General features: G+C 39.3%; 1 protein-coding gene across 1 annotated transcript in view; it reads right to left on the minus strand.

Moving 5' to 3' along the window:
- PGPEP1L (pyroglutamyl-peptidase I like) overlaps nt 1–17,244 on the minus strand; it is a 1,609,062-nt gene that overhangs the window by 668,181 nt on the left and 923,637 nt on the right. The window contains exon 2 of the mRNA XM_044065895.1: nt 14,360–14,476. Within this exon, the coding sequence (XP_043921830.1) occupies nt 14,360–14,431 (72 nt within the window). The 5' untranslated portion in view covers nt 14,432–14,476. The remainder of the gene's footprint in view (nt 1–14,359; nt 14,477–17,244) is intronic.

A 17,244-nucleotide genomic window follows, 5' to 3' on the forward strand; every position in this document is an offset into this window, starting at 1 on the left:
CCAGCATGTCCTATTCATACTTGTGCCGAGGTTTAAGTCTTTAGCTCGTGGTCCTGATGGATTTGGATTTTTTGAGGTGGAGCATGTCCATCAGATCCTGATTGGACATGGCCTTGTACGTCAGGCAGAGATCACCTCTGAGCAGGTGGTATGCTACTGAATAGAGTTGAAGTTTCTTTAGTCTGGCAGAATAAGACATATGTTGGAGACCCTTGATCCTTTTGGTGAGGTACTTTTGTGGTCACTCCAGCCGTTGCAAATGCCGGGTGAGGTACATACCAAATGGGGCATTGTACTCAATCATGGGTCTGATGAGGGAGGAATATAGGGGTACAATGACATCCTTGGATCTGGATGTGAATCCGTTCATGATGAGGTGTGCAAGGTAGAATGTTTTCTAACCACTTTGGCAACGGGTGTCAAATGAGAGGTCGCTGTCTACTTGGGTCCCTAGGTCTCTGATTACTTTTTCCGTGCTCAGTGGGTTGCTGTCTATGTGATAATTTGTGGGTACTTTGTTTTTCCAAAGGGATGACTATACATTTTTTGGCATTTAGTTTAAGGCCGTGACTACGGCACCAGTTGTCCGTTTCAGTGAGGCCTTTTTGTAGGATGTGTGTGTCTTCTGGTGTATCGACTATGGCGCCTAGTTTGCAGTCATCTGCAAACTTTGTCAGCCACAGCCCTCCCATGTTTGCTTTATTATCTGAGAAATAAATGCCGAACAAGAGGGGTCCCAGGACAGATCCCTGTGGGACACCACTTGTGACTGGCTTTGAGTCTGACATTGCTCAGCGATTTTAACTTTATGGGTTCGTCCTTTTAGCCAGTTTGCAAACCCATCTAGTGACATAAGTGTTTACTTTAAGCTGTTTAGCTTATCTATGATGCCTGGAGTGGGGTATTGTGGCCTAAGGCCTTAAGTCCAGGTATGCTGTATGGACTGCTTTGCCCTCATCAATGACTCTAGTGACTGTTTTGAAAAAGTCAACCAGGTTTAAAAGGCAGGATCTGCCCTTTACAAAGCCGAACTGGGTGGGGTCAAGTGTCTGTAGGTCCCCTATGTCTCTGTTTATGAGTTCCATAATGATTCTTTCCATAGCTTTGCAGACCAGGCTAGTTGCTTATGGGCGGTAGTTTCCAGGGTCTGTAGAGGCACCCCTTATGGAGTGGGACCACTGTTGCTGTACGCCAGTGTTCAGGTACATATCCCAAAGTAAGGCAAAGGTTAAATAGCATTTTTATGTGTGGGTTTAGCTCCTCTTGGAGTTCACGTAACACGCACCCCGGGATACTGTCAGGTCCCATTGATGCTGTGTTTTTTGCTTTGTTTAGGGCGGTTCTCACTTGGATATCTAAGATGACAGGAGATTACATTCAGCTGGGATAAGTATTTCTTCTTTTGGGGGTGAAGGAGGCGAGAAATTTGCACTGAACCTGTCAGCCAGAATGTTAGCAATATCTGTGGGTTCAGTGTATTTTTTGTTGTTGTGAACCAACTCTGAGCATATCTGAAGGTTTCCGCCCAGGTTTCTAACATAGCTGAAGAAGGCTTTGTGGTTATCTTTAGTATCCTTAGCGATTTTTCTCTCAAAGTTTGCCTTGGATGTTTTTATGAGAGAACGTAGTTTTCTGCTAATGTTGATCAGAGATGTCTTCCCTTCATGGGATTTTGCTCTGACGCAGTAGCTTCCTTCTCTTGTTATACAATTTGTTTATGGCTGAGGTCCACCAGACAGGATGCTTACATTTGGTGGAGAGGGACTTGGATTTGTTTGGGATTGCATGATCCATGCATTCTTGGAGATGTCCATAGAAAGCATTTGTGAAGGATTCGGCATTGTGTGATGTGGTATCCACTGGCACAGTGGGCTTAAAGGATACCATCTCAGTCTTAAGAAGAGTGAAGTCTGCTTTTGAGAAGTTTTCACTGTGGTCTTTTGTGCTGGGGTGGAGGTGGGATATGTATATCCAGGGTGATTAGTTTGTGGTCAGATCTCACTAGTGAGGGGTATACTTCCGGTGTGGAGCATTTTGTCCCCATGTTTGTGATGATCAAGTCTAGTATATTATCTCCCCTAGTGGGAGAGGTGACTAGTTGTTTCAGTGCATTTGAATTTATGAATTCCAGGAACCTTTGGGCTCGGGTATTAGGGCTAGAATAATGTACCCAATCTATGTTTGGGTAGTTGAAGTCTCCCAGTATGATGGTATTTTGTGATACATCCATATCCTCCAATGTCTTCAGGAAGGCTGAGTGGGGTTCTTGAGATTGGGAGGGTGGTCTGTAACATGCTACCAGTTGTATAGCAGTTTTGCCTATGGTTAGTTGCACCTGTATGGTCTCTGATGCTTCATGTGTTGCTACTAACCTGGAGGTGTGGGTGTCCTTTATGAATATGGACACTCCCCTCCTTTGTGGTTCGCCCGGTTTTGGGGCCAAAAGCATGCGAGGTATAGCCTGGTAGCACTGGGGTGCTCTCAGGAGCCTTGAACCAGGTTTCAGTTACTGCACAGACGTCGATGTTCTCCATGCTGAGGAGTGCATCAAGTGCCTGCATCTTGAGATTTAGACTTCTGGCGTTGAGCAGCATTACCCTTAGTTTTTTCCATGTTTGTTTTCTAAGGAGGTGGGTTTGTCTTTTGAGCCTTGCCTAAAAAGGCACTATGGGGGTGGCAAGAGCCTTAGCCAATATCCGGAAGCCCAGTGGTGACAGGTGTAAGCCATCCCTTGCAGCGTGGCTTGCCCAACATATCATCCCAGGCAGACAGACATTGGATCCCCTTAGAATGACACCAGTACTTGAGCCAATTGTTAAAGCTGATCATCTTGTCTTTGTATTGTGGTATCATTCTTGGTGAGGGCAAGATGCTGCTCAGGGTCAGGGTCATACCAGCCTGGGCTACATAATCGGACAGCTCCTCTATGTCTCTTTTCATGTAGTCCAGGGAGGTACGTCTCAGGTCATTCACACCAGCATGGACAATGACGGAGTTATATTTGTACTTGCTTTGGAGTGACCTGAGTGCGTGTGTTATGTGGCGGATCCTAGCTCCCGATAGACAGCTCACAGTCACCTTCTCCTTGTTCAGCCTGGTCAGTGGGACATCAGTGTGTCTGACTATGGAGTCACCTATTACTAGTGTATCAGGCAAGGTGTTTGGCCTTAAGGGCTGCGATTGGTCAACACACTGATTTATTGAAGTATGTGTTGCATGTGTTTTGTTTTGAGGTGGTGGATTTTTGGATGTCTGCTTTGGGAGCCTCTGTTGTTTTGGTAAGTTTTTATTAGAGCCTCCGAGTATGTCTTTGTGTTTTTATGTGTTTGGTTTGCAGTTGTGGTAGGTCTATGTGTGACTGGGATTGTTGTGTGTGTGGTTGCCATCTCCTCCTGTCTGGTCATGCCAGCCCTGAGTTGAGAGAGTTCAGCCTCCAGTTTGGCTATATAGTTGCATCTCTCACATGTATTTGTGTTTGTTGGGAGGAGGAGAGGGATGTCTGTGTACATGAGACAATTGTAGCATTGTCTCAAGATACCCAGATTGACCAGCTGAACTGGAGACAACGCCAGTAATCTACCACTCGACATGCTAGAACAGTATAAGGGAGTAGTATACCTTTAAGGGAAGTGGATATTCACAGGGGTGGTAAGTCAATGTAGTGCTTTACTTAGTACGAGAGTGCTTACTTAGTAGAGAAGTATTGAGAACAAGTGCTAGGCTTATAATACAGTGAGTAGTCTGGTTATACTAAGAGTAGAGCTTCCTTAAGGGAAAATTCGAAGAGCAGACTTGGTGGAAGCAGAACAAGTTTAACCTTGTTTAACCAGCGCTGCGCTATGCATCGATGCATAAAGCCGCAAACGCGGATTTTAAACAGTGAACTACAAAAGAGCTAGAAATGGCCACAAACAACCAATTACTGCAGCTTCTTGTGCTGAGGTCACTTCCCCCAAGGACAGGTAGGCTGCTCAAGGCTCCCCACTCCCACTGGTGAGCAAAGAAACTTCCTTCTATCCAAGTAAGGTAATGGACAACACAGGAACTACATCACAGCCCAGAATACAGCAATGCCTGTAAACTGGTCTAAACTAGTCAAGGAAGGCGGGAAAACAAGGATTATTTTTTGTTTTTTTGTTTTTTGGTAGAAACACACAGAAAATGCAGAAATAGTGATAAATTAGTTACACAGGCTAGCACACTTTAGTGGGCAGCCTCCACAGTTAAATTAAACAAACAAACAAGCAAACTTTTGATCAAATTCGACTAAAATGTAACTTTAAATGCAGATTTTAAAATAATGCAGCAATCAGTTAAAAAAACAGTTCAGGCTAGTTCAAGGTAAGCTACAGAAGCTATTTCAAGTGAAAAAAAGCAAAGATACATAAATCCAGAAGGTAGTCGCTTTTCTGAGTTCCCTGCTGCTAGGACCACTCTGTAAACCCACGTGGAGCTTGTAAGCCTCGAACCCATGCAGGTGATGATGACTGTGCCCTGACCTTTGCAAATTTCTTTGTGACTTAGTTTTGCTTTTGTCTAATATGCATAGTGACTAGCTAATGCTTACTTAGTCAGATGTTTCCTTTCATCAAAAGTACTGTACTGAATTGTACATTTTTGTTATTCTGCTCACATTCAACTGAGTATTATTTAGGTTAGGTATTTGTAGAAGTGCTAGTGACAATACAGTCCTATTAACTATGAATTACTGCTTACTCAACACTGTGCAGATGATGCTAAGATTGCCCTGGTCATTGCTGGGGTGTCTAAGTTGGACAAATTTTTATGCATGATGCACAATAGCGAGCAGGCCAAGCATATGTGTTTGATCAACACATATTTGTTTTATTATTCTCTTGAATGGCATATTTCTAATTTGTGTCTTGTGTAATTATGCTATATTTTCTATTTCGAGCTATGCATGTGATGCTTGCTCTTGTACCTATGTGGATGATTGTGAAATATGACAACATTGTGGGGTTGTTTTGACATGTGCCAGCTTTGGCATGATTTACAGCCTGTATACCATGTGCTCTGAATATCCATTTGCATATATCTTTTAATAGCTTATTTTTTTTTTATGTTGCATGTATTACTCATGAATTACTGCTGACATTCCTGTACAGATGAGCAATGATTTATCCTACTTAAGTACAGTACTTACATATAAGGGTAATCATTTTTATTTTTTCTTTACAAGTTCATTACTTACCTTGGTTAATTCTGCTGATAAAAGTTGTCTCTTCTAGGGTTGATTCTGTCTGATGCTCACAGAATGCACCCCATTATATAGGTAAGTAAAGGTTAACAATTTTGCATGCATCACCACTATTGTTTGTATGTTAATATCTTCTTAGGTTTTCACTTAGGTAGTGAGAGTGTGCACTATTAGCTGCCTCTTAACAAGGGCTATAGCATATTGTGCACACCTCCACCTGCCAGGATTATTCCCAACTGCTGGTTCTTCATCACACTTCTCAACCCTTTGTAGTATTGCAGTGAGAAATTTGGTGTAATATTCTTGAGGCTGAGGTCTGTGACACAACTTAATATAGCCCCTGTGGGTCTCTGAAAAATGCCAATAGCTGGTAAACATGATGTTACACATACCTTTTCTTTCCAATGGGATGGGTTCTCCATGATTTCCCTGGGACCGCAGGTGAGGATGGCAGATGATGAGTATTTGCTAAGGTATTCCTGTTCTCCCTGTATTGCTCTATTATTTCATTATCATGAAATGAATGATTTGTCAAATGTGGTCTGAACACTCTTCTCCTTCTAGGCCAAGGTCTGGCAACAGTAGAAGCAGCAGCACCTTGTATTAAAGCCTGTTGTACAGATAGATTGATGATAGTAGCACCAACCCCTATTTTTTTTTCTAAGTGTGTTCATGGCTGTATTCCAAACATACCTTTCAACTGTACAGATTTTTGCAGAATGTCCAGATTTTGCATTTTTCAGATATTTTTGGTCTGCTTTTCATTTTGTGGTTACCAAGCATATCAGTGTCAAATCATTAAAGAATGAAGTTAGAAAATAATGACAGACATTTGAGTTTCAGACTTCATATCCTTCAGAAACTTCATGCTTATGTAAAACCTCTTATTATATCAACTTTATAAGTTTGTAAGAGCAATAGTTAAACATTTTCGCTATTTTTGGGCCTTTGTCCCACTTTTATTTATGGCATTGTCCATATTTCTTGTTCTAAGAGGCTGAAAGATATGACTCCAAAGAGTATTGGAACTGAGGCCATAAGGAAGTGAAGAGCATTACACTTGGGTTTTATAAGTTCTTATAGGTTCATAGGTTCATAGGTTTATACTAGGCTATCTGCCCTAAGGCATTTATAAGCCTAGCCCAAATTATTGTGGCTTACGCCACCCCTTATATGAAAAAATACTGTGCCCATTAGTTTGTTGTGCCTCTGTCCAGCAGTGACCCAGAGATGATTCCCGGGGTAAACCTACGATCTCCCATCCACAGGTCTAGATTTCTCTTGAACAGAGTCAGCGAGGTGCTCTGCCTCACATGGACCGGGATTTTATTCCACAGCATAGGGAGTCTCTGAGTGATAAATCTATCCCTCCAGCACGTCCTATTTATATCCGTGCTAAGGTTTAAGTCGCTTGCTCTAGTGGTTTTGGTGGATTTGGATTTTTGAGGTGGAGCATGTCCATTAATTCCGGTTGGACATAGCCTTGTATGTCAGGCACATGTCACCTCTGAGCAGGTATGCGACTGGATAGAGGTGGAGTTTTTTCAATCTGGGAGCATATGACATATTTTGGAGGTTCTTTATCCTTTTGGTGAGGAACTTTTGGGGTCTCTCCAATTGCTGCAGATGTCGGGTGAGATACATCCCGAATGGGGCATTGTACTCGATCATTGGTCTGATAAGTGAAGAGCACAGGGGAACAATGACCTCACTAGATCTGGATGTGAATCCCTTCATGATCAGGTGGGCAATGTAGAAGGTCTTTCTAACCACTTTAGCAATGTGAGTGTCAAAGAAAGGCCACTGTCAACCTGGGTCCCCAGGTCCCTGATAACCTCTTCTGTGCTTAGTGGATTGCCACCTATATGGTAGCTTGGGGTTACCTTGTTTTTCCCGAAGGTATGACTATACATTTTTGGCGTTTAACTTCAGGCCATGGCTCTGGCACCAGCTATCTGTTTCCGTGAGTCACTTCTGAAGGATATCAGTGTCCGATGCACTTTCCACTATGGCGCCCAGTTTGCAGTCATCTGCAAACTTTGTCAGCCAAAGTCCTCCCATGTTGGCCTGTACTTCTGAGAAGTAGATGCCAAACAATAGGGGGCCAAGGACCGAGCCCTGTGGGACACCACTTGTGACCGGCTTGGAGTCTGACACAGCGCCAGCAACTCTAACCCTGTGGGTTCTGTCCTTAAGCCAGTTTGCAACCCATCTTGTGACATATGGGTTTACATTTAAGCTGGTAAGTTTTTCTACAATACCCGAGTGGGGTATTGTGTCGAAAGCCTTTGCAAGGTCAAGGTAGGCTGTATGGACTGCCTTTCCCTCATCAATGGCCTTGAATCACTCCACCATGTTGAATTGCTTCATTAGCATGTAATTCATCTTTTTATTCCATCATTAGCATATTCTGCTGCTTACTCTGTTTTACAGATGGGTGCAACACACAGAATTGTTTAAAGAATACCAAATAGGACACGCTTGACACTGTTTGTCAAGCACATGGACTTAGCACCTTAGTGGGATACAGTAAGGTGGGAGGCTGCACTCCCAACACCCCCCTAAATGTATATATCAACTCCAAGATCACACTACAGTGGAGATATGGACAAATTTATCAAATGTTTTGTTTAGTTTACTTTATGCAGTGAGGTGCTTCCTTCTTGTTGGCCAACTATTACAGTTCGGTGAATGTCTTTAAGATGATTTGACTGTTTAATAAAAGGGACATTCAAGGCTTTGTGTTCATTGAATAGCCATTCAATTAACTTTTCATTCAGTGGGTAACATAGACCCTCTTATCAAGAGTGCTAGGTTCTTGTCTGGCAAAACATTAGCTATGACATCAGATTTTGGGAGGTGTAGTCAATGGTCAACAAACCTGCCTAAGTAGACTGATAGTATTAATACAGAGTATGGAGTTACTTATCAACATGGACCCTTATACAAGATTTGTATAAACTGATTTATTAAAAGAGATGGGTTGGATTTAAATACAGATCTCCATCACTAGGTGAAGATGAAGAACTACCTTAGGGAGTATGGAATGAGATGACAATCCCTACTTTCACAATGAGGTTGAAATAACTGAAGGTTAGAACATGGTGTAAGGTTTACTTCATGTCTAAATGTTTGTACAAGTTGTACACAAGGCAGTGATGTAAAATATCTTAAATGAAATGAAACAGGTGGCAATTTACATAACCAAGGCAGACTTTCGTTCTTTGTTATATATACAAATTTGTTGAAAAGCAGTAGCCATTTGGAAGACTAAATTTAAGTTGTATCTCAAGGAAAAAATATCCTGAAGCATTAAAACACATAAAGGCAATATGTATTAACTAAGATGCACAGATATGTACAAGTAACATTTAAAAAGCAGCACATATAAGTATGACTAATACAGTTAATATATAAGCTTTAGAGATCTACAAAGGGCTAACAAAGGCCTAGTAGCATGTAAGTAACTATAAATTAAATGTATACCCTAACACAAAGTATTACAGGTAATCTGTAAATTGGTGTGCCAGTAGTAAAGAACACAGTTTTCATTAATAAGTACTAAGTCATATCACAGAGACAGTTCCATCATGCTTGTAGATGTTCTTTTTCCCCAAAGATACTTTAAAGGCCTTTGAGTCTTTCTGAGCGATTTTATCAGTAAATCTGGTCTCCATACTGGGGCACTGAAACGTATTCCCTCTTGATGTGATTCATCATTCAGCATCTGACACTTTTGCTTACCTCATCTACATCCAAGCATCTTCAGGAGTCTTCACAACTCCAGCTTTACAAAGCTGACATTGTTATCCCAGAATGATAATATCCTACAACAGATATGTTCTATACACTCACTCCAAGTATAATATCAGGCATAATTCAATTTAGTTATAAAAACCTTTGGTGGAGTCTTCAAAATAGAGGAAAGGTTTATCTATATGTTTTAATCTTCTTCTATTTTTTTTTTGGTTAGGGGTTGCCACAGCAGATCATCTGTCCGCTCATGATTGGCAGTGGAGTTTTACAGTGTCGAGTTGCCAGCCTGGTCCCCAACCTTCCACAGAAGGCACACACACACTCACTCCTAGGGCCAATTTAGAGTGTCCAGTCCACCTACAGCACGTCTTTGGGATGTGGGAGGAAACCGGAGCACCCGGAGGAAACCCACACGACCACGGGAGAACATGCAGACTCCGTACAGAAGGCACCCCAGCCAAGAATCGAACCGGAGAACCTCTTGCTGTGAGGCGACAATGCTAACCTCTGCACCACCGTGGCCGCCCTATCTATATGTTTTAATACCACAGAAAATATTACAGAAATATTGACAATAGACATAATAATAAATGTAACCATCATGAATAGTTATGCATATACAAGCTGTTTATGGCACACTTTTGTACAACAAAAAATGTAAGTGTGACATTTGTTTATTTATTTTTATTTTACATTTGTTGACCAGGAGCGTCCAGCTGAGCTATTGTCCTTTTTCAGCTGAGGCCCAGGGAGAAAAGCTCCAAAGGTATAAAATGCAATAAAAATAGCAATACAGATACATTTCAATAAAAATAACAACAGAGAATGTTGGTAGTTAAAATACATAAGCTACATACATGTATATTGTTGACAGATAAAACAGTACTATAAACAAAAAGGAGAATGTTAAAAAAGTAGAATAAGTTGTGTTTTGGTTTAAAAAGAGAGTTGAGTAAATATAACGTTTTGTATGCATAGATGTAGAAACATAAATGGTTACATAAGAACTTCAGGGAGCAGAGTATAGAAGAAGCTTTGGAGGTTGCATAGGAAGCATAGGATGAAGTAGTTAATGGTAAGTTTTAGTAAGTTAGTTTGACTGCACTATAAAAGGTAGGTAATAATCACAGAGGGTGAGTACAATGGCAGGACCAGTGTTTTTTCAAGTGATCTTTGGTTGCTAGCTTAAATTGTTTGTGTAACAACCCAGTGCTAGTATTTCACAGTATGTTGCCCAAACAGTATAATTCTTTCCCTGTCCCTTAACGTCTATGCATTACAACTTTACTCATGTTGACACCATGTCATAAAGAATACCCCTTGCCAAAAGAAAAATATGATACATACACCTATGCACATAGGGATAAACTGGAAAGGAGGACGAGTGAATGAAGTTTGGCATGCTACATGGGACATCCTTTCCATTCTCATTAAAAATATAGTGTTAAAGTGTTTACATTCACACATCTATAAAAAAAGATAAGTAAAACATTTATTAATTCTTTTAAAAAGATATATCCCATCCTGCTCAACTTAAATGCACTGAAAAATCACAATTACCAGCAGCATGGTAAAATGTGGCAGTCTGTAACCACAGCTTTATCGAAACTGGAGAAAATTTAATTTTTGAATTTAGCCTTACCTGGACTGTCAAAACAAAATGATGCCTTAAGTTTCAGCTGCAGTAGCCAGTTGAGACTATCTGGAATGTGTTAAACATTGTCACCAGTTTACAGGTATGAGATTGACTACTACAGTTTTATCAGTTGTGTGTACAGTATGTAGCTGAGATAAGCAATACTCATAAACAGCTATGGACTTGGTGACATCTGTACCTCTTTTAATACTGTGGGATCTCTCTCTTTATCTCTGTACACGTGCACACACACACACACACACACACACACACACACACACACATATATATATATATATATATATATATATATATATATATATATATATATGTCACAGCTTAGTTTCTACTCTGATGGGCACAATGATTATAGAAAAGAAAAAACATTCTCTAGAGTTCAGATAGAAAACAAAATTACACCATATTGTAGACTGAAATCCAATGTGATAAAATGATTCACAACGTACACTTAGCTTAATCTTTGGGTTAACCAAGAGCTCTCTGGGTAGTGGGGAATCAATTCTTCGGTGTAGTGTGAGACCCCCACCTCTTCAACTAAATACACACGCACATAGCTTTTTGAACATAGCACCTCAGGGTTGTTACTATAAAAATAGTGGGTGCGTCTGGTTTGCAAAATATCCTGTAAAATGGATTTCACAGAGCCTTTCTTTGTCAAATATCATGTTGGGTAACTGTCATGCTCCAAAAATAATGGTGGGATTTGATTTAATGTCAACAATAGAAATTGCTGTTTGTCTGTCACTTCAAGGCTGAGTAAGGCAATATTGACAAATAAGATGCCAGAAACTGATGAACATGCCACTAATACCTCCTGCTTTCTAGCTGACAAGAAGGGTGATGTGGCTGTACATTCCACTAGCTTTTTATCAAAATTAGTAAACAGAGTGAATTTGTAGCTATATATAACCATACTAAAAAGTACATGTCTCAGGTTACATAAAGCCCAATTTTTTTCCCATAGAAACAGAAAAAAATGAGTGATTGAATGATGCATGGTTAAACAAGCACTCTGACCTGAAAAAGTTGTGAATGTCTGGCTGGCTGGTTGCCACTGTCTTTTCAGCAGTTGATGGGACATACATTGTTCTAACTAGAAAGTATCATCCATATAAAGAAGTGCATTGCTTTTACAGAACGTAGTGCTATTTCGTGATGCAAATATGCAAGTCAGACATCTGCATGAACCTTTCAACCCAGCCTGTAAGCTAAAATGTGATCAACTTCTTTTGTTATGGCTCACACAGACAAACACAATAGATTTCAAACAAAGGAGAAAATTTGAAATATTGCTGTCCTAGGTGATTGTTAACCTTATCTACTCTCTAAGCAAGCCCTGATCTAACGGCATGAAACAAATAAATATGCTTTGTTTTCAGAAAATCCAGTGGGTATATAAACCAAAGTCCCACACTATATTTAGCAATGAACCAAGGTCATTGTGATAATATGTAACTGTTAAAAATCTGTTACTTGAAAATACACAGTCATAGTGTTGTCTGTAAAACATTGTTTTGTCATTAGGAGATAATTTCCCATCAAAAGCTAGTCATGGGATTACCAAACATTTGGCCCAGAATCAAGAATGCTTTACACCACAAACAAGGGTTGGTTGCTGCCGGCAGGGACTAATATAATCAATTGTGATTTAGAGTCATGGTGTCTTTTATGAGCATAATGCCGTAAGTACATCCTTCTCCCTTTAGCTTTGCTTTTGCTCATTACTGAAGGGGTCTGAAAGTGGTATATCCATTTATGTCAAGGAGACCTCTCCTCAATTCATGAAGGCAGAAGAAGGATCTGCTGTCTGCTGAAATATCTTGGGGAGTGAAAAGCATAACTGGGATGATGAAACTTTGTAAGAAAAGTAAATGGAGAAAATTACATATTTCTAGAAAAAATACTTATTTCTAAAGTTCAGCTTAAAATGAATACAAAAGTAGGAAAATTATTACAGTGTGTATCATTAACAATGAATCCAAAGTGAAAACAAAGGAAAAAAAAGTATGTGGGGTTTTACCCTAAAGCAAGTCCTTTCCATTTTGGATTTGGAGATATTGATTTTATCTACTGTGGTGCTTCAGTCTCACAATTAAACTGATAAGGTGTGTGAATACTGGCATGTGGTAGATACAAAGTAGTGCATTGTCAGCATGGCATTTACATGCAGTGCTTTATGGAAGGTGCTTTTTTGAGGCTGTTCTTAATGGAGATGCAAGAGTTGCTGACCTTGAGAGATCACGTAAAGGATTTCCAAAAACTGGATACAAGAATGTAGAAGCTGTAATTAATACTGATTGCTAGTCTGTTTTGTGATATTTGAAGAGATTGGTAATGGGGTTGTGAGAGCAGAGGTTGCAGTTGTGTTGTCTTATTATGAGCCAACTAACAACATTGCTAAAGTTCTCATCTTTAACGAACTTGTATAAGAGGGAACCAAGAAGTAGATAAGCTCTTTGTTTTGTTGGCAGACTTTTGGCTTTTCTAAAATGTAACAGTGGTGCTCTTGTCCTGGAAAAATGATGATGAACCTATAGATTATCCCTTGAAGAGTTTTGAGGGGTTTTTTTGTGAGGTAGCAGCAAGTAGCGGGAGCCAGTATTCAAGCTAAGCTATATATATCCCTTTTCCATTGCTGCTCTACTTTCTGGGGCTAAAAATGTAGTGCAGTTCTGGAAATGTAATCTTTGATTACATTTGCCAGATTCCAAGGTATTGGAATGATGTTACGGTTTCAGTGGGGAATGCCTGGGATAATATCTATATGCTATATGGGACTTCTTATAAGATTTTGGGATATTTCAAGAAGCACACTTGTTGGGGTACTAACTGCCACTAAGAAAGTACCAGATAGCCTGGTTCTCCATTTTTCCAGGAAAATGCAGGTAAATTCTGAATTAGGTTCATCTGTAAATTGAAAAAAAACATGGGATGCTCATGGAATTTGCTATTTTAGGCCACAGAACTAATTCACTATAAGATATATTTCTGCTCATATTTATTTTTATATCAACAGCTTGCATTATTCAGTGTTCTATGTCTGGAATCTGTTTTAATTTTCAATATGTACTGATACTGATGCAGCAAAAAAAATATAATGAAATCACCATAATGACCAAAAATGACATTTAAGAATCATTGGTATAATTCCAGGATTTCATGTTATGAAAATGGGAATTTCAGTTCTTTGAAAACCAAAAATCAGTGTCCCTTGAAACTAATCATCTTGTGAGCCTGCTGTGGCTACAGCTCTATCAGTGACTGTATAATGTGGTTTCTAGCAGGTCAGCTGAACCTGCAGCATCATTAATGATTGCATATATCGCAGCTGTAGGAGCCCTTCTCATTCAGTTGCCTGCAGCAGGCCTCATTGGACTAGGATATGCAGAATGCTTAACATATGAGACATAAAATGCGTGGTAAGACTATGTGGTCTCAGTTATGTACACATTCTTCTCAAATTAATATTTTTACTAGGCCTTCTTTTGTTGAGCTTCACAGAGGTTTAGTTCAGACACAGTCTTGCAGCAGGTCTCCTGAGAGGAGAACTATTAGGTACAAAACGGAGGAGAAACATTTCAAATTTATGTAACTGTACCTACTATCACTGTCAATTAAAGTTAAATACCATGCTTCAGAATTTCAAGAAAGGACAAGTATAGCTTAAAATATTACGTAACAAATAAGTAAAATTTTAACATCATTCTTGTTTAATTATTATAATGTACCTGAGGTTTTAATGTTTCCCACATTTCAATAATTTTTTGTTTTGCAATTTCATAGCTCACTGGCAGTTCCATAATATGTAGATCAACATCGTCACCTAGTCCTATTATTTTTAGCTCCTGTAGGGAAAACAAAAAGAAAATAATTACGGATTAGTTATCCAGCGTTATTTGTATATTAATAGTTTACTTCATACGATTGGGTTTTCTCCATTATATATAATTTAATTTTATTAAATAATGAGCAAAACACTCTGTTATAACTAAGACTTGAAGGGAAAACCTCCAGGATATAAACTCTACTTAGATTTTGCATGTTTCTTATTTCTCTCATGTCTGTGTACCATCAAGTTGCTTTCACTAGTTATTCATTTCCATCAACTGGGTGAAAGCAAATATGGCCATCATTCAGGCAGGAATGATAGGCATTTTCTTCCCTTGCCAGCATCCCTGCCATGATGGTATTTTTTTTAAAGTTCAAACCTCACTGCTGTCACCACTTCCCCATGAGAGATGTTATACCAATCTCATATGGGTGCATACTCCCATGTACCCACAGTGAAGGTTAGCACACAGAGGTCTGACAGATAAATTCCTACCCCAAGTCATCCTTGCAGTGCCACCCCTCTCTGAAAGATTATGGCACAGGACAGGCTATTCTTTTTCCCCTTCCCCTCTTAGAATACGCATGCCTATTCAATGCCACCTCCAACAGGCACACAAGCAGATAATCAAACTTAGGTCACCTGGGTTATAGTTAGGGCTTTATTCTCTATGCCAGATGAGATGGCAGACCTACTTAAAGCTAGGAAGTATGATTATGGGAATTTGGGGTAGAATATGTAAGGAGAAAGCCAACTCAGATTAAGAGAGAACATACAGATTCAACAAAGACAGCATCCTGAGGCTAGAGTCAAACTCAGACCCTAATGCTAAGGCCTAAACAACAGCAAAGTAAGAAGTACACAGCAGGACAATGGCACCTAGTATACACTTGTAGCCATTTGGATGACTCTTTGCATGCAGTTGCCACAGTCTACAAACAGATACAGGCGAACACCTGCATACACATTGTAGATACAAGAAAGAATGAGCCAAAACAGAGTTCATGAAGTAACAATCAACCAAATCTTAACACTTAAAATAAATGTTAACCTTATTTTGAGGTTAATTAATGAAGACTAGCTTACATACAATATCACCTAGGAATACGAAAGTTATTATCCCACTTTATAAATCTCTGATTAGATCACATTTGAAATATGGTGCTGCATCCTGCTGCAATGGCAAATCTGATATAATTGCATTAGAATGATTTCAGAGTTTTTTTTGCTAAAAAAAGTCAAAAGTATCACGCATTTAAGCTACAATAAGAAATTTAGGAGGCTTGAGCTAAAGATATAGGAAGTATATTACAGACTGATTAGAAAGGATTTAATTCTAGTATACAGATGTAGTATAAATGATGAGTTAGCTTCAATTGTTGGTTTATGTCATCTATCACATGATGTATATACAAGTAATAAAAAACATTAACTGATGGTTGATAAGTTTAATATAATGTTTGGATTGCACACTTCTGGAACAAGCTAACAATAGGATAACATATGCGCCAAACATTTTAAATGTAAAGATTGACATGATTTCTGTTCACTGAATTAATATAAAATCCTTATTGTGTGGGATACAAATTCATATATAACCCATGCTGAGGTTTCCGAGCCTGAGATTACTATCCATAATGAGCACTGAACTTTGAGTCTTATCTCTCATAAGCAATGGTCAGTGTGTGCATAGGCGCATGTATACTAATGTGTTTGTTTGCATGTAGGTGCGTGGGAGAACATGCATACACACTCATGCATGTATACTGTAAATTAATGTATATGTGCATGTGTGTGTGTGTGTGTGTGTGTGTGTGTGTGTGTGTGTGTGTGTGTGTGTGCACACGCATGTGTATATCTATATATATATCTATCTATATATATGTGTGTGTTTGTGTGTATATATGTATACACACACACACACACACACACACACACACACACACACACACACACACACACATATCTATACACACACACACACACACACACACACACACACACACACACACACACACACACACACACACACACACACACACACACACACACACACACACACACACACACACAAAGTATTATACATCAAAAGAGCAAAACTTTAATGCATTAATATTGACAATACAACATTAACAGGTTACTGCTATTTACTCAGTTGCCTACTACAGCAAGTTTTGAAAGTTCGACCATCTAATAAAGAAGTAAAAAAAAGGAAAAAAAATACCTGAACGGTTTTAGCAGGGGGCAAGCCCCCCTGCACCCTACACCCCCTGCTATTTATATATACCAACTCCGAGATTCCACTACAGTGCAGAAAAAGGGAAATCTTCCCGTTCCACACTGTATGGAGATCTCCATTAGGAACGTTCGAACTTTCAAAATTTTGATCATATGGTCTCGGCCATATGAAAGTCGAACCTTTGAAAGTTCAGTCATATAAAGGGGACCCATATATATATATATATATATATATATATATATATATATATATATATATATATATGTATAGGGAGAGAGAGAGAGAGAGATTTCCATGACATTTGAATGAGTGCTCATTTCAGTGAATGACAGATGACCGAATCCAAATGGTTGAAATACCTTTAAGTTAAATGACCATTTGACAGAAAGTCCATTTCATTGAATGTTGCATGGTTACACTTAATTTCTGTAGACTTGAATATGTAGAAATATATGAAGAAGTTTGGTGGTGCCCATATATAATCACTTCTGAAGTAGTTTCTATTTGTGCACTGACAGTGACAGTGATTCATCCTGATGTGTTTC

The sequence above is a fragment of the Protopterus annectens genome, chromosome 3.part0, assembly GCF_019279795.1.
Source record: "Protopterus annectens isolate FY-2018-M chromosome 3.part0, PAN1.0, whole genome shotgun sequence".
NCBI lineage: Eukaryota > Metazoa > Chordata > Ceratodontiformes > Protopteridae > Protopterus > Protopterus annectens.